This window comes from Schistocerca nitens, chromosome 4, assembly GCF_023898315.1.
Source record: "Schistocerca nitens isolate TAMUIC-IGC-003100 chromosome 4, iqSchNite1.1, whole genome shotgun sequence".
NCBI classification, from domain to species: Eukaryota; Metazoa; Arthropoda; class Insecta; order Orthoptera; family Acrididae; genus Schistocerca; species Schistocerca nitens.
In genome coordinates, this window is record NC_064617.1 from 551023766 (window position 1) to 551048748 (window position 24983).

The 24983-nt window shown below is 41.5% G+C and overlaps 1 protein-coding gene across 1 annotated transcript in view; it reads left to right on the plus strand.

Annotated features, from left to right (window-relative positions):
* The window catches only part of LOC126251382 (venom carboxylesterase-6-like), a 147783-nt gene that overhangs the window by 75690 nt on the left and 47110 nt on the right, over positions 1 to 24983 (plus strand). The window contains exon 4 of the mRNA XM_049951769.1: positions 4086 to 4271. Within this exon, the coding sequence (XP_049807726.1) occupies positions 4086 to 4271 (186 nt within the window). The remainder of the gene's footprint in view (positions 1 to 4085; positions 4272 to 24983) is intronic.

The following is a 24983-nucleotide window of genomic DNA, read 5'->3' on the forward strand; positions in this document are numbered from 1 at the left end:
TCATGGTAAGGAACATGTTGAGAATATAAAAAGATACTATCCACATAAGGATAAGGACAACCCAGATAATGGAATAAAATCAGTTTAAGGTGTAGGGAGTCAGCAACTCTTTTGTTGGTATACCAAGTGGCGACTGGTACACTCCCAGCTGGGTGAGACTTTATTTCTCGTTTCAAGTTTCACTCCTCTACCATCTTTCTGTATCCTTAGGCTAAGAAAGTTAGTGTGTAGTAGATAGGATTGGTAGTGGTCATCCAAGTAATTCGTTCAGGAAACATGTAGCAGATTTATAGTTGACTTAAAATAAGGATAAGTAGTTACTGTTGATGTAGAGTGTGGGATGTCAGAGAATCAAAAAATTAAAAATCAGTTTAGTGTCAGTATGTTACAAAATTAATAGTGCCAGAAGTAATAAAGGGAGAACCAGATCAGAAATTTAATGTTTATAAAATGTGGTGGGAAGCTAATTGGTCAAAAAAGAGTTTGTGTAACCTTACAGAGTTGTTTTATGAGGCATAAAAGGGTCAAGCAATTGTAAGAGAATTGAAGTAACGTATCCACTTGTATGTAGATGAACATGTAAAGAAACAAATACATGAGGAGATACTTGTTCGAATAAATGATGTGAAATATGATGAACGGAGAGGCCAAGGAGCCTGGAGTAGTATTTTTATGTAGTAATTGCAGCGAATATGGAGGGTTGATGTAGTCTGAAGATGTATATTTATTTGCAGTTGAAGTGCTGTTAAGTTGAGGGAGTTATGTGTAATGAAGTGTATTGAGTGTGAGATGTTTGAATTATTGAAGTATATGGAGGATTCATGTAGGTTGAAGATATATATTTATTTGCATTTGAAGTTGCTGTTAAGTTGAGGGAGTTATGTGTAATGAAATGTGTGGAGTATGAGATGTTAGAAGTATTGAAGTTAGTCATTTAGCACATGAGCCACATCTGTTTGCAAGTTATGAATAAAACACAAAGTGTAACTCATGAGTAATGAGTAATTCATGTATCCAGTTAGCTATCAAAGTCAAGTATGGTTGTACTTACATCAAGCTTTAGAAGCAGAATTCTGGCACTGTGTAATGAATAATAAATATCCATATAGCAGATTTGGATTAATGTCGGTATAATAGGAAATATTATATTTTTCATCCGAGCATTAGCGATGCCATTAAATGTCTGGCGAAATGAAATGATCAGTAATTTTAAATTTTCATTAGGTGACCACATTAGTTATGGCGATGCAAATAGTTATGTAAGACATATTTAGTGGTATAATGGAGCATTTAATATTATTGACTCCGTAGATGTAAGACGGATTATAAAATAATTGCATAAGTCAAGGTGTAAATGCTATATTTTGTTTTGATATTCAATTTTGATTGCGTTAAAAACTCAAACGAATAAGTTGTGAATTTCTCCCTTAAGTTTAATGTGTGTTCACCAAGTGAGTAAGTAGTATGGACAGCAGGAACCCCGCTGAAACGACGGCATACCAAAGGGGTAGCTGGCATTCCACTAGCTTGTTTTCTTGTCTTTGCTGTAGCAAGTTATAAAAGATTAACCAGTAAGAAATATGTTGTTCACGGCCCATACAAACCTTTAAAAGTGAAGATTTTTGGTAACTGAATGTAACACAAAGTCTTATAAAAATATTTACTATGCTATGTTAATTAAGGTATATTGATTTTGTATGATGTTTCTGTAGGGGCAGTTTGCTACTGGAGTCAATGGGGTATTATTTGTGATATGATGTAATTTTCAGTATTTGAACCAGAACTTATGTTGCTCATTTTCATTTATATACTACGTGATAATTTTTTCCTATTATTCTTTTTCGCCTGTGGCTACAAAGAAGGTTTTTAGGGCGGGGATGTAAGGGATCCGTGATCCCATTAACATAGATGCTGGTATCCGACGCCCAGGTCGATAGATGTGAGTCGATTGTCGAGCCCTGCAGGAGGCAGTGAGAGGAGTGTCGAGTAAGCAGTAGTAATGGAGAGTGTCGAGTGAGCTGTAGTGCTGGAGGGATGGGCAAGAATGGTGGTCGAGTAAATTTACCGATGTGTGACAGATGAGCGCGTCGCCCTAATCGTCGTGGGGTGGACCCTCATCGATACCGATTCGCGAGTGATATGACATCAGAAGTGACAAGTGCCGAATTTCGTGTTTCGCATCAACCGCGTTGGCCAACAACAACCATGGATTGTAGTGAGGATTGTTGTCGATGTTAACCATCAGCATTGCGTGTGATGAAGTACTGAAAATCAACAACCAATAAAAAGATATAACTGTGATTAGACGTGTAAGGCGAAGGTAGCAACTGCCTCAGAATTTGTGTGTTAGTAGAAAATACATGTCAGTTTGTACATCGCAATCTTTGTGGTCGTTAATAATAGACAAACCTTGTATCATTTCCACTATTCAGTTCCAAAAACAGCCGCACTCGGTTGAAATACCCCTGAAACCACAGCAGAAAAACCGATAGCCTTTCATCCATTAAGCACACAGTCATATGATCATAATAATTGCAGTACTTATATAGAAGCGAAGAGAATTACACACAGCAAAGTGAAATAGAGGATTAAATCAAACCATTTTTCATGTTGAGGGCCACAACAATAGCACACATCGAGAAATACATTTTTTCTAAGAGGTTATACAGCTGATTATACGTATTAAATAAAAAATCATATTAGGCCAGTCGTATCACAGAGGGCTATTAAAAATTTACTGAATAAGTATTTCTTTCCTGTGCCAGTTCTTAAGAGACTTAAAACTTCCAAATTATTGAACTAATTTGCAGGAACGAGTGATGCCACATTCATAAATGTGTAGGGTATTTTGAAAGATATTATGTTCGCTGCTTATTGTAAGAAGCAAATAATTTTCTACAGTCAATGGGGAACATGATGTCTTTCAAAGTTTCTATTGACTGTGGGCCCTGTCCATGAGAAGTTACTCACATATTTAAGAAGTTTTTGTCAAACTGAAGGATAGATCCTGCACACTTACACTTTCGATAGTTTGGTTTTGTTTCACCACTAGCAATACCAACAAAAATTCCGTAACGCTCATTATCAGTGGGTGGGGTAATTGATGCCCACCCCAAAAAATTAAATAAGAATAAAAATTTAAAATGGTTTATTGTTATTGACTTACATTAACGTTATTCTTTGTCAGAGGTACTCTTATGTAATTAGGGTCCAGAACCCGAAAATATTTTTAGCGCAATCTGAGCAATATCAACACCCTTTCAATAATTAGAATGCTGGGAGGGAGGGGGATACTTTAATGTCCACCATAAAAACTAACCCAACTGTTTCTCACTCATAACGTATTGTTTAAATAGATGCTGATGTGTGACTAATGTTCCGAACCCGAACATACTGAATATGACATTCATTGCAAAAAATGAGATCTACCATGGAAACTTTAATTTTTGGGCAAAGTTTAAACGAAAAATCTAAACAGTGGCGATATTTGGTAAAATAACTTATTGAAAACAATAAATATTTTTCAGAATTTTAAAGTGTAAAGTAACTGATAATGTTATAAAATTTTCAGATGCTCAGCATAAAGTACCCTCGCTTCCCCCTGGGTATTGTAGCAGTCAAAAGTCATTTCGTTAGCATCCGTAAAGCAGAAAGGGGGATGAAAGAAGGAGAGCATGTTATGGTTCATGTGTGCCATTTCCTTTTGTCTTCTATTCATCATAACATTTCACCGAGTAAGAAGCAGATGGTGCAAGGTATGCAAGGTGTTACAGTGCTACCTCGTGGGACATGCCTGCCCCTCACATCACTCGTGGCAAAGTAGGCTACCCGCTAAACAGTATTATGGCATGCGTTCTCCTTACGCACTAGCTGCTTGTCCAGCCCCGGCCGCATACGCTCGGCCTGTGTAGTAGGATCACGTGCGCTACAACCCCTGAGACAGAAGTGGCGGCTTGTCAGTTGTCTGTTCACCGTGCCCAGCTGTGCCCGTCTTCGCCCTACTACCGTTTAGCAAGCACGCGAACTGCTACAGCCTGATAAGCAGTTCAAGTAGAGGGCATGCCATAAAGCTGTGTGTTTCACAGGGTTCCTGAGTACGGGTGACGAGGTGGTTCCTGGTAACGCGGGCAGCAAGGACCAGCAGCTGGCGCTGACCTGGGTGCAGAGGAACATCGTGAACTTCGGCGGCGACCCTCAGCTGGTCACTCTGTTTGGGGAGAGCGCTGGTGCCATTTGCGCGTCCTTCCATCTGGTGTCACCGCTGTCTGCAGGTCAGTACACAATGCTACCCATACCTAACTCCACCTGTTACCTGACTGTTTGCATGCATTACAATGGTCGTTGAAACCACGGAAAGTGTATTAAACTGAGCATCAACACTGGTAAAGCATGCATCTGTATGGTTGTTTAACGCACCATGAAATAAGATAATTACAATTCTGATACTTTAGAAGGTCCTACTTGGTTCCTTTTGCAAATGTTTCATAAGTCAAATCATTTTATTGAAACTATAGCATTTATTTATTATTATGTAATAGAAAAGAGCCTACCTACAAGGAACATACTATGATGACGAAATGTTGGCATCTACAGGGATACAAGGAAAAAGACAGTGATCTCAGAAAAAGAGCTTTGCTCTAAAGATATTTCTTCGCTTGAAGCATTAAGTCGAACAAAATCTCTTTAAATCCAAACCAAGTTGTGGTGTATTGAACTTCGAACACCTACAGCTAGCCTCCAATTATCTGATTTGATAATGCGTTTTTAATTTCTATTTTACTTTTTACATCTATATTTTCCCAATGTTTTCCTTCGAAAACATGAAAAAATGTTGAATGAAATAAAATCACGCTATGTTCTCAGTCATCAAAACTCTTCTGGGATAAGGAAGTAAGGAATGAAGATTAGGGTTTAATGTCTTGTTTACATCGAAATCATTAGACAAGGATAGAAACTGAATCAGTAAATTAAAGTTTGTACGAGGGCATTGACTTGAACCTTGGTCCTTGTTAGGCAAATGTGTTTCCAATATACCACTCTGAAATTGCGTCTGGCATAGTTTATGGACTCTTGCAGTCCAATACCGGCCATAATACAAACCTCACTCCACAACTCAAGGAAGTGGAGGGAAATAAATGTGTGTGGCAGTATGCGAGGTGGTGTACTGGCCACACATCTGCGTACTAAGTGGGAGATGCGGTTTCAAGTCCCGGCCTTAGTACCAACTTTTATTTTATGCGTCAGCTTCGATCCCTATCAAAGATAAAGTTGAGACTCAATATGTCTCAAGGAAAATAAAGTTTCATCAGATATTATTAGAGATAGAACACAATCTAGGGCTGTGTCAAGGTTGCGAAGCAAATTGATAGTGCCCTTTTAAAGGCTCCATTCCTCCATCTGCCTACAGAGATTTACGGAAATCACAACCAGCTACATTCTGGATAGCTGGACAGAGACTTGACCAATCTCCCTCGTTAACACGTTCGCTGTCATCGGAGTGCCAGCGCGCCTGGCCGATACTGGAGCACATACCGTGGACGCGCCTGCGCGGAGAGAGAGTCAGTTGTTGCGAGGCACCACGGTTCGGTTTAGTTGGGCACAGCCATTCGGTGTGGTTTATTGCGCAGGCTCTCTAAGAACGTATTGTTTTCGGTTTTTACGGGTGCGGTTCGCGTTTTTTCCCTACAGTTTTTCTCTATTGGGGGACTGAAAATGGAAACAATCGTGACACGGCGGGCCCTTCAGAACCTAAGAAACGTAAAATATAGGACACAATAAACGTATAAAACCTAACGGTTGCGGAATTATTACAAATATTAGAAGAAAGCGATTCAGAAACGGAATTGGCCAGTGGGGAGGACGGGTGGTAATCCAGTGAAGAGTCTGACTGAGCCGAGTTTGCTTTAGATGAGACTAGAAATGGCTGTGAATCCAAGCGACAGGAAAGGCAGGAGTGCTAACAAGTGGTAACGTAGCTGATACAAGTGTTGCATGGGAAAGCGAGCCAGTTGGGATGGTAAATTGCCCGTTTATAAAAATGAGGGACTCCTAATTCAACCAGTGGGAAACACTCCCTTAGATTATTTTCGTCTTTTCCTGACGGACGAATTTCTATTGAAAGTTGTAAAAGGAACAAATCGAAACACAACTTCATTATTCCTTCCTGTGGGAATCAAAGAACAATCACGAATAAATTGTTGGAAATATGTGACGGTTGGCGAATTGTCAGTATTCTTAGGAGATTTCCTGCACATGGGAAATGTAAAGATGAGGAAGTTGCAGGACTATTGGAAAAAGGTCATGTGAAAGGAATTGCCGATAGTATTTCAGGAAATCATTTTCTTCTGATACTTGGTGCATTGGATTTTTCTGAAAATCCAAAACGGCGAACCATAACCAACGGACATGTTTTATAAAATACGCCCAGTTCTCACTTTTTTCAGTGAAAGGATGTGCCAAACGTACTACCGTGGACGGGAACTGTCACTGGACAAATCAATGGTCCTTTGGCGTGGTAGATTACTTTTCCGCCAATACATCAGAAATAAAATCACAAATTTGGGATAAAGCTATATATTTTGAAAACTTCCACTGGAATGGTCCTAAAATTTGCGGTATACTCTGGCATGCTGTACGATTTAGAAGGAAGAGGCCATGCGCAAAAAATTGTTCTTCATTTAGTGGATGAAAAGTTGAATGCTGGTCACCACGTGTACATGGACAAGTACTATAATAGATTCGCATTGGCTAAGTTGCTCCTGGAGAAGAAGACTCACCGCACGGGACCTCTGAGGGCCTATCGGAAGGATGCACCCAAGGCAATACAGAAGGCAAAATTACGAAAAGGTGAAGCCGTTGCCGGATTTGCGGAAGGAGTTACGATAGGTAAGTGGTGTGATTAGAGGGAGGTTTGCTACATTTCTAATGCATTTGCAAATGAAATGGTTCAGGTTGAAAACAATAGAAAGAAGAAGAAATCTAAGCCCTTGACCAATGTACACTACAATAAATTTATGTCGGGAGTTGATCAGCACGATCAGATGTTATCATATTACCTCTCGGAACGAAAAACCATACGCTGGTACAATAAACGTTTCATCCACGTTATGGAAACGACGCTGACAAACGCACATGCCCTACACAATAAATATTCGGGCACAAAAATGTCCTTCCAAGAATTCAGACTCAGTATTATAAGAGCACTATTGCCACAAAAGCAGGTAGATCAGCCAGTCAGAAATCCCCAACATGTTGTGGTAAAATGAAAATCACCTGGAACATCAAAATCACGGAGAAAAAAGTGCAGATCATGCTCCAGCCGAGGACAACGAACAGACACGATTTACGAGTGCCCAGATTGCCCAAATAAAGCATGGTATTGTTTGAATTGTTGTGTTTTTATCACCACCTCCAAAGGCAGATAGCACTTTCGTTGTTCTTTCATTTTCCGACAGTTATGCTTAGTCATGGGTGACTGGAATTCTCAGTAGGAAAAGGGAGAGAAGTAAACATAGTAGGTGAATATGGATTGGGGTGAAGAAATGAAAGAGGAAGCCGCCTTGTAGAATTTTGCACAGAGCATAACTTAATCATAGCTAACACTTGGTTCAAGAATCATAAAAGAAGGTTGTATACCTGGAAGAATCCTGGAGATACTAAAAGGTATCCGATAGATTATATAATGGTAAGACAGAGATTTAGGAAACAGGTTTTAAAATGTAAGACATTTCCAGGGGCAGATGTGGATTCTGACCACAATCTATTGATTATGAACTGCGGATTGAAACTGAAGAAACTGCAAAAAAGGTGGGAATTTAAGGAGATGGGACCTGGATAAACTGAAAGAACCAGAGGTTGTAGAGATTTTCAGGGAGAGCATAAGGGAACAATTGACAGGAATGGGGGAAAGAAATACAGTAGAAGAAGAATGGGTAGCTCTGAGGGATGAAGTAGTGAAGGCAGCAGAGTATCAAGTAGGTAAAAAGACGAGGGCTAATAGAAATCCTTGGGTAACAGAAGAAATATTGAATTTAATTGATGAAAGGAGAAAATATAAAAATGCAGTAAATGAAGCAGGCAAAAAGGAATACAAACGTCTCAAAAATCATATCGACAGGAAGTGCAAAATGGCTAAGCAGGGATGGCTAGAGGACAAATGTAAGGATGTAGAGGCTTGTCTCACTAGGGGTAAGATAGATACTGCCTACAGGAAAATTAAAGAGACCTTTGGAGAGAAGAGAACCACTTGTATGAATATCAAGAGCTCAGATGGCAACCCAGTTCTAAGCAAAGAAGGGAAGGCAGAAAGGTGGAAGGAGTATATAGAGGGTTTATACAAGGGTGATGTACTTGAGGACAATATTATGGAAATGGAAGAAGATGTAGATGAAGATGAAATGGGAGATAAGATACTGCGTAAAGAGTTTGACAGGGCACTGAAAGACCTGAGTCGAAACAAGGCCCCGGGAGTAGACAACATTCCATTAGAACTATTGATGGCCTTGGGAGAGCCATTCATGACAAAACTCTACCATCTGGTGAGGAAGATGTATGAGACAGGCGAAATACCCACAGACTTCAAGAAGAATATAATAATTCCAATCCAAAAGAAAGCAGGTGTTGACAGATGTGAAAATTACCGAACTATCAGTTTAATAAGTCACAGCTGCCAAATACTAACACGAATTCTGTACAGAGGAATGGAAAAAATGGTAGAAGCGGACCTCGGGGAAGATCAGTTTGGATTCCGTAGAAATTTTGGAGCACGTGAGGCAATACTAACCTTAAGACTTATCTTAGAAGAAAGATTAAGAAAAGGCAAACCTACGTTTCTAGCATTTGTAGACTTAGAGAAAGCTTTTGACAAGGTTAACTGGAATACTCTCTTTCAAATTCTGAAGGTGGCAGGGGTAAAATACAAGGAGCGAAAGGGTATTTACAATTTGTACAGAAACCAGATGGCAGTTATAAGAGTCGAGGGGCATGAAAGGGAAGCAGTGGTTGGGAAAGGAGTGAGACAGGGTTGTAGCCTATCCCCGATGTTATTCAATCTGTATATTGAGCAAGCAGTAAAGGAAACAAAAGAAAAATTCGGAGTAGGTATTAAAATTCATGGAGAAGAAGTAAAAACTTTGAGGTTCGCTGATGACATTGTAATTCTGTCAGAGACAGCAAAGGACTTGGAAGAGCAGTTGAACGGAATGGACAGTGTCTTGAAGGGAGGATATAAGATGAACATCAACAAAAGCAAAACGAGGATAATGGAATGTAGTCAAATTAAATCGGGTGATGCTGAGGGGATTAGATTAGGAAATGAGACACTTAAAGTAGTAAAGGAGTTTTGCTATTTAGGGAGTAAAATAACTGATGATGGTCGAAGTAGAGAGGATATAAAATGTAGACTGGCAATGGCAAGGAAATCGTTTCTGAAGAAGAGAAATTTGTTAACATCGAGTATAGATTTATGTGTTCAAATGGCTCTGAGCACTATGGGACTTAACATCTATGGTCATCAGTCCCCTAGAACTTAGAACTACTTAAACCTAACTAACCTAAGGACATCACACAACACCCAGCCATCACGAGGCAGAGAAAATCCCTGACCGCGCCGGGAATCGAACCCGGGGACCCGGGCGTGGGAAGCGAGAACGCTACCGCACGACCACGAGATGCGGGCAGATTTAAGTGTCAGGAAGTCGTTTCTGAAAGTATTTGTATGGAGTGTAGCCATGTATGGAAGTGAAACATGGACGATGACCAGTTTGGACAAGATGAGAATAGAAGCTTTCGAAATGTGGTGCTACAGAAGAATGCTGAAGATAAGGTGGGTAGATCACGTAACTAATGAGGAGGTATTGAATAGGATTGTGGAGAAGAGAAGTTTGTGGCACAACTTGACTAGAAGAAGGGATCGGTTGGTAGGACATGTTTTGAGGCATCAAGGGATCACAAATTTAGCATTGGAGGGCAGCGTGGAGGGTAAAAATCGTAGAGGGAGACCAAGAGATCAATACACTAAGCAGATTCAGAAGGATGTAAGTTGCAGTAGGTACTGGGAGATGAAGAAGCTTGCACAGGATAGAGTAGCATGGAGAGCTGCATCAAACCAGTCTCAGGACTGAGGACCACAACAACAACAACAACAACAACATGCTTAAGCACTATTCTTGAACTTTGTATTTATTTTATTTGTTTGAGTGTAATCGATAAAGCAAAGGTACGGCCAAACTTTCAGGAAACATTCCTCACACACAAATAAAGAAAAGATGTTATGTGGACATGTGTCCAGAAACGCTTAATTTCCATGTTAGAGCTCATTTTAGTTCCTTCAGTATGTACTGTACTTCCTCGATTCACCGCCAGTTGGCCCAATTGAAGGAAGGTAATGTTGAATTCGGTGCTTGTGTTGACATACGACTCATTGCTCTACAGTACTAGCATCAACAGTTTAGTGTTCATCACGATCGTGGTTTTGCAGTCAGTGCAATGTTTACAAATGCGGAGTTGGCAGATGTCCATTTGATGTATGAATTAGCACGGGGCAATAACCGTGGCGCGGTACGTTTGTATTGAGACAGATTTCCAGAACGAAGATGTCCCGACTGGAAGACGTTCGAAACAATTGATCGGCGTCTTAGGGAGCACGGAACATTTCAGCCTATGACTCGTGACTGCGGAAAACCTACAACGGCGAGGACACCTGCAATGGACGAGGAAATTCTTCGTGCAGTTGACGATAACCCTAATGTCAGCGTCAGAAAAGTTGCTGCTCTACAAGGTAACGTTGACCACGTCACTGTATGGAGAGTGCTACGGGAGAACCAGTTGTTTCCGTACCATGTACAGCGTCTGCAGGTACTATCAGCAGCTGATTGGCCTCCACGGGTACACTCCTGCGAATGGTTCATCCAACAATGTGTCAACCCTCATTTCAGTGCAGATGTTCTCTCTACGGATGAGGCTTCATTCCAACGTGATCAAATTGTAAATTTTCACAATCAACATGTGTGGTCTGACGAGAATCCGCACGCAATTGTGCAATCACGTCATCAACACAGATTTTCTGTGAACGTTTGGGCAGGCATTGTTGGTGATGTCTTGATTGGGCCCCATGTTCTTCCACCGACGCTCAATGGAGCACGTTATCTTGATTTCATACGGGATACTCTACCTGTGCAGCTAGAACATGTGCCTTTACAAGTACGACACAACATGTGGTTCATGCACGATGGAGCTCCTGCACATTTCAGTCGAAGTGTTCGTACGCTTCTCAACAACAGATTCGGTGACCGATGGATTTGTAGAGGCGGACCAATTCCATGGCCTCCACGCTCTCCTGACCTCAACCCTCTTGACTTTCATTTATGGGGGCATTTGAAAGCTCTTGTCTACGCAATCCCGGTACCAAATGTAGAGACTCTTCGTGCTCGTATTGTGAAAGGCTGTTATACAATACGCCATTCTCCAGGGGTGCATCAGCGCATCAGGGATTCCATGCGACGGAGGGTGGGAGCATGTATCCTCGCTAACCGACGACATTTTGAACATTTCCTGTAACAAAGTGTTTGAAGTCACGCTGGTACGTTCTGTTGCTGTGTGTTTCCATTCCATGATTAATGTGATTTGAAGAGAAGTAATAAAATGAGCTCTAACATGGAAAGTAAGCGTTTCCGGACACATGTCCACATAACATATTTTCTTTCTTTGTGTGTGGGGAATGTTTCCTGAAAGTTTGGCCGTATCTTTTTGTAACACCCTGTATATATCAAATGGGGACTACTCTTAGTGGTTTATTAATCTCAGATATCGAAATTAATAGTCGTTATCAAGAAGGAACTCAAATTGTCTTTCCAAACTCACAAAACTTATAAAATTATAATGAATTTTTAAATAAATAATCTGGATAATTTTAAAACCAAGCTTAGATTTGAACGATTTTTTGATAAAAACAATACACCTGACGTGGACCACCGCTTACGAAGGTGGGAATACAGCACAATATGCGAAAGAAAAGTGACATGTAAGTGTCAAACAGAGAAAAACCTGTGTGGAAGAGTGCAAGAGCAAGGCCGTTTTATGTAGTTCAAAATTCCACTTGCTCACCAAATAGGTTGCAGAAATCACTCTTTCAATCCGTAATCATATGGCAGTGCGTAAGAAACCACTGGAGAAATATACTGCCTGAAGAAACGGAAATAACCCCGAAGGCATGGTTGGATATCACTGTAAATTTTTACAATACAAACTATCGGGAGGTACGTAGATGACAAAGCTTTAATTCTTTGTGACAGAATAGCCACCAGGGAGAATTAGTGTTGTTCGTATTTAGTGTAGTTACCAGGCCTGATTGGGTATATAAGGCGAGTGAAAAGTATCACATATTGCGTGATCGCTGCAAAGGCAGCTGAGATGTCGGTTACTCGTGTGAGACAGCATTTTCAACTAGTGAAAAATTTTAAAGCTCCCTCATCGTGTATCTTCATTATGCTAGTTGGTCAAATCACGTAATATCTAAATCTTTGGGGCATTCAATGGGACAATGCCCCGATGTTAGACTGCTTTGGAACGTGAGGGCAGATACATTTGTCTGTGTCGACCACATCTGACCTTCACAACTAGCTGTATTATGCATCAGCCACATTTTAACCCTTTCTCATCTGTGCCTGCCATCAGAAAATTCGTAATGGTCTTCCTGAAACATTTTTGTGTCATCCCTCACCGGTAGTCGGCGACTATCAGCTGCCTGTCTACTGCACTACCGCGCCACCCTTAAGCTGGAGTTAATAGCACAACACAAACGGGTACATTTCTAGCGATTTCGCTTTATAGAACCATAGACCGCCTAAGACTGGTGTTACATTGTGTTCAGTAATGAATCAGCGTTCTTAACTACTCCAGATGACCACCGTTAGGGAGTATGGTGGCCACCTGGCGAGGGTTTCTATTCTTACAATGTTTAGGAGAGACACAGTGTTGTTACTCATGGCGTTAAGGCCATGTGATATTACTTCAATTCACTGCTGTTAGTGACTGAGTGAACTGTGATGATCACAACAGTATGTCACGTGTTTCCTCCTGGTGAGCTACTATTTACCGGACAGTATTTGGGTAGCATTTTCAATTGGATAATGGTCGACCACATGTGGCACATGTCTCTATGAACCATGTATCGTTCTAAGATACTCCCAAGGTCACTGACAGCATCAGCTTTGTTCCCAATAGAATATGCGTGGGAACAGCTCCAGTTGTAACATCATCCGAGTGCCAGTAATCAGGAAGGACCACTTACAATAGTTGAGGACCATCTTGCCTCTGGAGAGGATACAGTACCATTTCACCATTTCGACACCCTTCCCACCCGAGTCAGTGAAAGCATTCTGTCCAGATGGGGTGCAACGACCTCCTAGTAAGTGAGCTCATACTGCCAAGTTCTTTGTAGATTCGACTCGATACCAAAAGCACTAAAATAACCTCACATATCCTCTCAACCCATGAAGAATAATTTCGATTCCTCCTCCCCTTCTGAGTTTTCTACTTCTTTTGTCATGTGGTATGTTGCAGGTAAATCACAAGTTTAGGAAGTTGAAATGATTCTTCTTGGCCAACTGCCGAGCTGCTGACGTACTGGTGCCACACTTATCTCTGCTGGTGCATGCTCGCAGCATTTCCACCAAATCTAGACCCTCCCATCTCGTGCTGTCCTGACGACTGACTGCTACACCAGGTGGGGCCGCGAAACGGCGATGACGATGCAGTGATATGTGCGCCAAGTGGGAATTTAAATGTGCCGGAAGAGCAGGCAACCAGTATACGGAGTGATCATGAATTCCATCGACGAAGAAGGGTATTCACGGATATTTTCGGAGTATTTTGGTATAGGAGAGTAGTGATTTTCGGCAGCTCGCTACAGAGTAATTTGCTTATCGTTCCATCTGTTATTCTCGTATCTGCACAATCTTCGAAATGTTCACTGTATGTTCTGTGTGTCTTATTTGGGAACAAACTTGCTCCACTCACTCAGGGTAATCGCTGTTTACAACAGCAATGACCACTTTACTCTTCGCTTTCAAGCTAGTATTCAGTATTGCTCGATTTTTATCTCGGATTTCTTGTTCCGGCAGTGTCAGTTGCACGTAGACAATGATACACGGCAGTGTAGATATGTTCGTTGATGAACAGTTGGCCGATTTACACCTTTCATGTTTCTTCATCAAGTGCGATAGAAGAAAGGTACGACGGAGTTGTGCTGAATAGTTCCTGCTGGAGAAGAGCAGAAAGGTTGTTTTCGAGCGACTGATTAGAACCAATAACTCACTGGAGAGGGCTAACTCATTCTTATCATTCACTTACTACTTACTTAGTTAAATAAATGTCAAGAACTTAGAATCAGGATTAATGGCTTTCCACTGCCTCCTTTGTGGTATTTGACATTTTCGATGAAGTACTACATTTAGTCTTCGGTATAAATTTTAAAAAATCACAAACAAATTTGAATATTTTCTATAAAACTGCGAAAACTGAAACTTAAAATACACAAGTTTACTGAAAAGAAAATGTGGTTCAAAAGCTAGAACAGAGATTGATTTTCTTGTATCTGAAATTATCTGTAACTATCGTTTCATGCAAAATGACAATACGTGTCTCTAAGAAGTAAGATTAGTGAATGTTATTATTTACATACAATAGGTGTGCAAAGTGAATGTAAGTGTTGATATTGCCGTTCAAGCTATTGGAGTCAGATTACTCAGCCAAGTGAGTACCTCCACAACAAATTTTTGAATTTATTAAAATTCCGCAGTTCATTCTTAAATACAGGATTATTCCTTGGTAGCTCGGAGATTTCAGAAGGTGTGTGAAAATTACAAGACATACAGAAAGCAGACAGACATCGGTGGATGGAGCATCTCACCGCGTTTTGAACTCGGATTACAGGCGATCAATCTACAAACGTCCATAAGTGCGTACAACTGATCGAAGTCGCAGACATGAACTTCCTGGAAAAGAGGGAGAGAAACCCAATTTGGAATTCCTTTTATTGGGTTGCCTATCTTCGGGCACCAACTAATTCGATTCACACCAAGTGAAAGACATGTCATTGTAAAGGGTGCCCAGTTAGTCGCATCAATACAAAGTGTACCCCGTTCTGGAAGCACAGCTGTCCTGTATTTTTGCATCCACATGAAGGTGCCAAATGGCAGCTTCCCATACACTGTTCCAAGCGTCTCGCTACTTTTGTTGCAACTCGACAATTGTTCCTGCAGGCCCTGGAGAACGACTACCTTCCTGTTTTATCATATCCCATATATTTTCAAATGGCGAGAGATCTGGAGGCCAGGGTAGTAGCTGTACACCGCGAACAACACATTACGTAGCATCAGCCGTACAGGAAACTGCACTACCCTGGTGAAAAAGTACATCACGTTACCGTCGAATAAATGGCACTAGCAAGGGGACAAGAGATTTCATACGGTAGTGGACACTGATTACTCTACCCTTCAGAAACAACAAAACTGACCCCCCAAGTGATGGCTTCTCATAACCTGAACCCTCAAACTGGACAAGCGCGTCGTGGCTGAATGCACACTGGAATTGCAACTTTCCACGTATCCACCTTACTCGTATACGTCCGCCACTCGCTTACAGACAGAACTTACTCTCATCACTGGAGACAATGGAGCGTCTTTCAACTCTCCAGTCCACTCTTCCATGGCATGAGAGAGACCATGACTGGCGGCGACGTCGTGTAAGTGGTAGCCTGGCCAGAGCCACATGTGATCTAAAGGCGACGCTTCCCAACGGTAGCTGGTGACATAGCAGGTTCAATAAGAGCCCGTATTTCTACCGTGAATGATGTTCGGTCGGCGACATCTCGAATGCTGCGTCTACTGGAGTCTGTACTATGTGGACGTCCAGAAAAGTGTCTATTATCGTCGGAATGTTCCACAGGCCACTGTGGAGAGCAGCTAATCACATTACGCCACCAATGTGCATCATTCGTCGGTACTTCTATCCAGTTTCCCGGATGCACACAGTGCGATCCCATTCAAATTTCTGAAGGTGTATAGCACATGTGGTGCATGGTTGTACCCTAGAATGAATTTTGCAGGCACTGTTCCCCCGTAAACTCAGCACAGTTACTGCTTGTCAGAATAGAAGGTACACAGACGAGCATCCCGAGCGCCATCTCATTGTTGATAACAGTGACACATACACCACTAATGCCACAAAGCCTCAGTATACACATCACAATGAGATAACTGTCTTGAGCCTGTGTTGAATATATGTCTTGTTCATCACCTGCTGCGCCTTTTATAGTATCTTTGTTGCTGTATTAAGTAAACTATAGATCTGTAATATCTCAGAATATAGATCAAGTTTAAACAAATGCTTGTATTCTGTATGCTGTAGTTAAAATACCAGAAATTGAATCCGCAGCTCATGGTCTCGCGGTCGCGTTGTCGCTTCCCGAGCACGGAGTCCCTGGTTCGTTTCCCGGCGGGGTCAGGGATTTTTCACCTGCCTCGAGATGACTGGGTCTTTGTGTCGTCCTGATCATTTTATCATCATTTGTGAAAGTGGCGAGATTGGACTGAGCAAAGGTTGGGAATTTGTACGATCGCTGATAACCGCGCAATTAAGCGCTCCACAAACCAAACATAATCATCATTAGATATCGTATTGACAAGAGAGCCGGCCGGAGTGGCCGTGCGGTTGTAGGCTCTACAGTCTGGAGCCGAGCGACCGTTACGGTCGCAGGTTCGAATCCTGCCTCGGGCATGGATGTGTGTGGCGTCTTTAGGTTAGTAAGGTTTAATTAGTTCCAAGTTCCAGGCGACTGATGACCTCAGAAGTTAAGTCGCATAGTGCTCAGAGCGCTTTGAACCATTGACAAGAGACTGAATGAGAAATGTCCACTGAAACCAGTAACTAACAACATAAGCGGAGAAGGGAATAATGTTCAAGACATTATAACGTAAACAACCGCTGAAGCATTAGGAACGAGGAAAAGTAAATATTCTGAGACCGGATTATTGCTTTTTAACGTTGTTAGGAGGTTGTGAGCGTACAAGTTGTGGGGGAAAGGAGATAGAGCACGTCGCTGGCGGATGCTAAGAGGCCGTGGTGAGCGGCTAGCGTTTACGCGGCCTAGGAAAAACCCGAAAGGACGCTTGGCAGGAGCGCATATGGCCGTGATTACGCACTTGGAGACATTTATATGTCAGAGAAAAAGTGATAAAACCAGAACTAACAGTGACACAGAGGTGCGAGCTGGCACTCATGGACAGAAAAATATGTAAAACTAAATAATCTAGATGCGCCACAAAAATATATAATACTTTAAAAGTTATTGTCGCCTTACAAACTGTAAACTTATGAAAGTTCTACAACTAATATCTCGGCAATGGTGTGGCCGATTAATATGAACAAATTGTTTGAGGATGCAGCTAGTAGAGCTGCGCCGAACAATAATAGCCGATTTAGCTGAATGTGTGCCATTTTTGAATGAGAGGTCGGAATATGGGATTCGACTGAGAGGAACTGTTTATTCCGTAATAAATAAATTCAAAGAGACGAAACTATCGGCAGCATTCTAAAGTTTAAAGAATTAGATGAGTAATGAAGTACGTATTTTTATCTGTTTATTTATGTTTAGTATCAAAATTCCGTGAAAAGCAATATCACGCCACGAGAACATTATTTCCGAAGAAACAGAAATAGTTACTGCCCAGAAATTTTCTATATTTTTCAATGTGTTGCCGTCGGTGGGGAGGCTTGCGTGCCTCAACGACACAGATAGCCATACCGTAGGTGCAACCACAACGGAGGGGTATCTGTTGAGAAGCCAGACAAACGTGTGGTTCCTGAAGAGGGGCAGCAGCCTTTTCAATAGTTGCAGGGGCAACAGTCTGGATGATTGACTGATCTGGCCTTGTAACACTAACCAAAACGGCCTTGCTGTGCTGGTACCGCGAACGGCTGAAAGCAAGGGGAAATTACAGCCGTAATTTTTCCCGAGGGCATGCAGCTTTACTGTATGATTAAATGATGATGGCGTCCTCTTGGGTAAAATATTCCGGAGGTAAAATATTCCCCCATTCGGATCTCCGGGCGGGGACTACTCAGGTGGACGTAGTTATAAGGAGAAAGAAAACTGGCGTTCTACGGATCGGAGCGTTGAATGTCAGATCCCTTAATTGGGCAGGTAGGTTAGAAAATTTAAAAAGGGAAATGGATAGGTTAAAGTCAGATATAGTGGGAATTAGTGAAGTACGGTGGCAGGAGGAACAAGACTTTTGGTAAGGTGAATGCAGGGTTATAAATACAAAATCAAATAGGTGTAATGCAGGAGTAGGTTTAATAATGAATAAAAAATAGTCAGGTGAATACAGGGTTATAAATACAGAATCAAATAGGGGTAATGCTGCAGTAGGTTTGATAATGAATAAAGAAATAGGAGTGCGGATACGATACTACAAACAGCATAGTGAACGCATTATTGTGGCCAAGATAGACACAAAGCCCATGCCTACTACAGTAGTACTAGCTCTGCAGATGATGAAGAAATTGATGAAAGGAATATGAAATTATTCAGGTAGTAAAGGGAGACGAAAACTTAATAGTCATGGGTGACTGGAATTCGACAGTAGGAAAAGGAAGAGAAGGAAACGTAGTAGGTGAATATGGATTGGGGCTAAGTAACGAAAGAGGAAGCCGCCTGGTAGAATTTTGCAGAGTGCATAACTTAATCATACCTAACACTTGGTTCAAGAATCATGAAAGTAGGTTGTATACATGGAAGAACCCTGGAGATACTAAAAGGTTTCAGATAGATTATATAATGGTAAGACAGAGATTTAGGAACCAGGCTTCAAATTGTAAGACATTTCCAGGGGCAGATGTGGACTCTGACAACAATCTATTGGTTATGAACTGTAGATTAAAACTGAAGAAACTGCAAAAAGGAGGGAATTTAAGGTAATGTGACCTGGATAAAGTGAAAGAACCAGAGGTTGTACATTCATGGATAGCATAAGGTAGCAGTTGACTGGAATGGGGGAAAGAAATAAAGTAGAAGAAAAATGGGTAGCTTTGAGGAATGAAATAGAGAAGGTAACCGAGGATCAAGTAGGTAAAAAGACGAGGGCTAGTAGAAATCCTTGGGTAACAGAAGAGATACTGAATTTAACTGATGAAAGGAGAAAATACAAAAATGCAGTAAGTGAAGCAGGCAAGAAGGAATACAAAAGTCTCAAAAATGAGATCGACAGGAAGTGCAAAATGGCTAAGCAGGGATGGCTAGAGGACAAATGTAAGGATGTAGAGGCTTATCTCACGAGGGGTAATATAGATACCGACTACAGGAAAATTAAAGAGACCTTTGGAGAAAAGAGAACCACTTGTACTCGTATGAATATCAAGAGCTCAGATGGAAACCCAGTTCTAAGCAAAGAAGAGAAAGGAGAAAGGTGGAAGGAGTATACAGAGGGTCGATACAGGGGCGATGTTCCTGAGGACAATATTATGGAAATGGAAGAGGATGTAGATGAAGATGAAATGGGAGATATGATACTGCGTGAAGAGTTTGACAGAGCACTGAAATACCTAAGTCGAAACAAGGCCCCAGGAGTAGACAACATTCCATTAGTACTACTGACAGCCTTGGGAGAGCCAGTCCTGACAAAACTCTACCATCTGGTGTGCAAGATGTATGAGACAGGCGAAATTACCTCAGACTTCAAGAAGAATATAATAATTCCAATCCCAAAGAAAGCAGGTCTTGACAGATGTGAAAATCACCGAACTATCAGTTTAATAAGTCACAGCTGCAAAATACTAACGCTAATTCTTTACAGACGAATGGAAAAACTAGTAGAGGCCGACCTCGGGGAAGATCAGTTTTAACAGGGGAGGCAATACTGACCCTACGACTTATCTTAGAAGAAAGATTAAGGAAAGTCTAACCTACGTTTCTAGCATTTGTAGACTTAGAGAAAGTTTTTGACGATGTTGAGTGGAATACTCTCTTTCAAATTCTGGCAGGGGTAAAATACAGGGAGCGAAAGCCTATTTACAATTTGTACAGAAACCAGATGGTAGTTATAAGAGTCGAGGGACATGAAAGGGAAGCAGTGGTTGGGAAGGGAGAGAGTTTTAGCCTCTCCCCGATGCTATTCAATCTGCATATTGAGCAAGCAGTAAAGGAAACAAAAGAAGAGTTCGGAGTAGGTATTGAATGGAGAAGAAATAAAAACTATGAGGTTCGCCGATGATATTGTAATTCTCTCAAAAACAGCAAAGGACTTTGAAGAGCAGTTGAACGGAATGGACAGTATCTTCAAAGGAGGATATAAGATGAACATCAATAAAAGCAAAACAAGGATAATGGAATGTAGTCTAATTAAGTCGGGGGATGCTGGGGGAATTAGATTACGAAATGAGACACTTGAAGTAGTAAAGGGGTTTTGCTGTGTGGGGAGCATAATAATTGATGATGGTCTAAGTTGAAAGGATATAAAATGTAGACTGGCAATGGCAAGGAAAGCTTTCCTGAAGAAGAGAAATCTGTTAATATCGAGAATAATTTTAAGTATCAGGAAGTCGTTTCTGAAAGTATTTGTATGGAGTGTAGCCATGTATGGAAGTGAAACATGGACGATAAATAGTTTAGACAAGAAGAGAATAGAAGCTTTTTAAATGTGGTGCTACAGAAGAATGCTGAAGATTAGGTGGGTAGATCACATAACTAATGAGGAGGTATTGAATAGAATTGGGGAGAAGAGGTGTTGTGGCACAACTTGACTAGAAGAAGGGATCGGTTGGTAGGACATGTTCTGAGGCATCAAGGGATAACCAATTTAGTACTGGAGGGTAGTGTGGAGGGTAAAAATCGTAGAGGGATACCAAGAGATGAATACACTAAGCAGATTCAGAAGGATGTTGGCTGCAGTAGGTACAGAGTGATGAAGAAGCTTGCACAGGATAGAGTAGCATGGAGAGCTGCATGAAACCACTCAGGACTGAAGACCACAACATATGTGTTTTTGTGTTTAGTTTTAGAGTACTCGTAATTCTTTTTGTCAAAAATTGTTTTGAGGTAAGCAGTCTTTTCGAGGGTGCATAGGACGGTCTTCTTTGATGACAGGGGAGTTGGTTTTGAGGGACGCTAAGAGCCTGACTTGCCGTGCATCTGGGGTTAGTAGTGGGTTGGGGGTAGCCCTGTTCCGGGACAAGCGTGCGTGTAACGACGTTCGAAAACCATCAAGTTGAGCGCAATATAGAGCATTAGGACAGCAGACAACAGTGTATTTTGTGAACTGTGAACAGACTGTCGAGTGTCGTGATCGCGACATATGAATTTTATAGGGAACTGTTGCAGCATCAGTTATTAACTCCCGCCCTTATCTAAAATCCCCTCAGGCTGCATTTTAAGTGATTAGTGAATATACTGAAGAGTTTCGTGGAAAACAGAAAAAAACTTCTTGTTCAAGTGACTCATTGTTTCGTGGAAAATAGAAATAAACTTCTTGTTCAAGTGACTCATTGTTTTTAAATTTCACCGCTATACCTGCCTGAATTGTTTTTTACATTTATGCTTCAAAACTGAGTTTACGACTGGTGTGAGCTGGCACCCTATGACGAAAACAGAACATTGAGACCAGCCACGTCTCTGGGCCGCTCATTGAAGCTGAGTGTTGAGTATAACAAATACAGGGTGGTCCAATAATCGTGACCGGGCCAAATATCTCAAGAAATAGGCGTGAAACGAAAAAACTACAAAGAACGAAACTTGTCTAGCTTTAAGTGGGAAACCAGATGGCGCTATGGTTGGCCCACTAGATGGCGCTGCCATAGGTCAAACGGACATCAACTGCGTTTTTTTTAAATAGGAACCCCCATTTTTATTGCATATTCGTGTAGTACGTAAAGAAGTAAGAATGTTTTAGTTGGGCCCTATTTTTTCGCTTTGTGATAGATGGCGCTGTAATAGTCACAAACGTATAAGTACGTGGTATCACGTAACATTCCGCCAGTGCGGACGGTATTTGCTTCGTGATGCATTACCCATGTTAAAATGGACCGTTTACCAATTTCGGAAAAGGTCGATATCGTGTTGATGTATTGCTATTGTGATCAAAATGCCCAACGGGCTTGTGCTATGTATGCTGCTCCGTATCATGGACGACATTATCCAAGTGTCCGGACCGTTCGCTGGATAGTTACGTTATTTAAGGAAACAGGAAGTGTTCAGCCACATGTGAAACGTCAACCACGACCTGCAACAAATGATGATGCCCAAGTAGGTGTTTTAGCTGCTGTTGCGGCTAATCCGCACATCAGCAGCAGACAAATTGCACGAGAATCGGGAATCTGAAAAACGTCGGTGTTGAGAATGCTACATCAACATCGATTGCACCCATAGCATATTTCTGTGCACCAGGAATTGCATGGCGACGACTTTGAACGTCGTGCACAGGGGCACAAGAGAAATTACGGGACGACGACAGATTTTTTGCACGCGTTCTATTGAGCGACGAAGCGTCATTCACCAAGAGCGGTAACGTAAACCGGCATAATATGCACTATTGGGCAAAGCAAAATCCACGACGGCTGCGACAAGTGGAACATCAGCGACCTTGGCGGGTTAGTGTATGGTGCAGCATTATGGGAGGAAGGATAATTGGCCCCCATTTTATCTATGGCAATCTAAATTGTGCAATATATGCTGATTTCCTACGTAATGTTCTACCGATGTTACTACAAGGTGTTTCACTGCATGACAGAATGGCGATGTACTTCCAACATGATGGATGTCCGGCAGATAGCTCGCGTGCGGTTGAAGCGGTATTGAATAGCATATTTCATGACAGGTGGATTGGTCGTCGAAGCACCATACCATGGCCGGCACGTTCACCGGATCTGACGTGCCCGGATTTCTTTCTGTGGGAAAAGATGAAGGATAATTGCCATCGTGACCCACCGACAACGCCTGACAACATGCGTCAGCGCATTATCAGTGCATGTCTGAACATTACGGGAGGCGAACTACTCGCTGTAGAGAGGAATCTCGTTACACGTATTGCCAAATGCATTGAGGTTGACGGAGATAATTTGGAGCATTTATTGCATTAATGTGGTATTTACAGGTAATCACGCTGTAACAGCCTGCGTTATCAGAAATGATAAGTTCACAAAGGTAAATGTATCACATTGGAACAACCGAAATAAAATGTTCAAACGTACCTAATTTCTGTATTTTTAATTTAAAAAACCTACCTGTTACCAACTGTTCGTCTAAAATTGTGAGCCATATGTTGGTGAGTATTACAGCGCCATCTATCAGAAAACGAAAAAAGTGGTCCAACTAAAACATTCATATTTCTTTACGTACTACACGAATATGTAATAAAAATGGGGGTTCCTATTTAAAAAAACGCAGTTGATATCCGTTTGACCTATGGCAGCGCCATGTAGCGCGCCAACCATAGCGCTATCTGGTTTCCCCCTTCACGCTAGACGAGTTTCGTTCTTTGTACTTTTTTTGTTTGATGCTTATTTCGTGCGATATTTGGCCCGGGGAGCTATCAACGGACCACCCTGTATATAATTTTTCACGGCATAGCACGTGGGGGCTCGAGCTAACCATTCAAGCTACAGAGCATAATGCCCAGTATCGTTGTAAAGCTGATGAACAAAAGTGGAGTATCAAAAAACCTAGTCATTACCCAATAATATGAGTTACAGAGAGAGCTATAAAAATACATCTCGTTCAGAAAAGGAGGAAATACCACAAATTAAACAGGGCAATTTGGATCGATATGTAAAGTAGAACATGATATTCATGGAGGTCAAAACACGGCGTACAAATTTTATGAAGAACTTGAATAAAAAAGAACGAGATTCATTAAATATAATATCAGAAAAGGAATTTTTATACTACCTTAAATGCTTATGGACTGAAAATTAAGAAGTTCCTGAATAAAACACCAATTCCTATGACTCCTTAGATCTAATAACAGTGCAAAAACTGCAAAAAAGTGACCAAAGAAACAAAAAAGGAAAAGTCTGTGTGCACTGATATTATGAACATGCGTCTGATCAACCAAAGGAATGACTTTAAAATGTAGTGTATGTTTGCTGACTGAGCGAACATATCGTAGATGAAAGAATTGAAGCTATTGTAGGCGCTACTTACAAGAAAGGCGATACCTCACAATGCTCAAATTACCGAGGAATGATTCTGCTAAAGTTCTGTTGAAAACTGTATGCTGGAATTATATATAAAAAAACGATTAAAAGCATTCGTGGAAGCACGTATGTAGGAGTTACAACACAGTTTTAGAAAAGAAAGATTCACTTTGACGCAAGTAACTGTCGAAGAAGAGAATTAGATTACCAATATATAATGTTTTTATCGACTGTGAAAAGGCGCTGGAGGAGGTTAAACTGAAAATATTATCGGAATCAGTAAAGGAAACTGGAGTTACAGCACATCTGATTACAGCAACTCAGCCATTATACAAAAATACCAAAATGAGGGTCCTTACTGTAACGAATATGGCAGAATCTGACAGTAGTAATCAAGTAGTTGCAAAAAGCTGTCCACTGCCCACAACCTCTTCAGTGCTTATAATGACAATATCGTTCAAAATGGTTCATTATATTAAGCGACACGTTAAGTGGTGATAATTTTAATTGACATAGGTATTGTATTGTATGCAAACCGGGGACCTAGAAACGACGGCGGGGCTCCGTCCCGACCGCAGCCGCAGTGGTCCACAACCCCACTACGGCTACCGCAGTCCACTTCACCCCTCCGCCGCCCCACGCCGAAACCCAGGGCTATTGTGCGGTTTGGCCCCCTGGACCAACTCCACCTCCCCCAGGGAACGCCTCGCACCAGACGAGCGTAACCCTATGTTTGTGTGGTAGAGTAATGGTGGTGTACGCGTACGTGGAGAACTTGTTTGCGCAGCAATCACCGA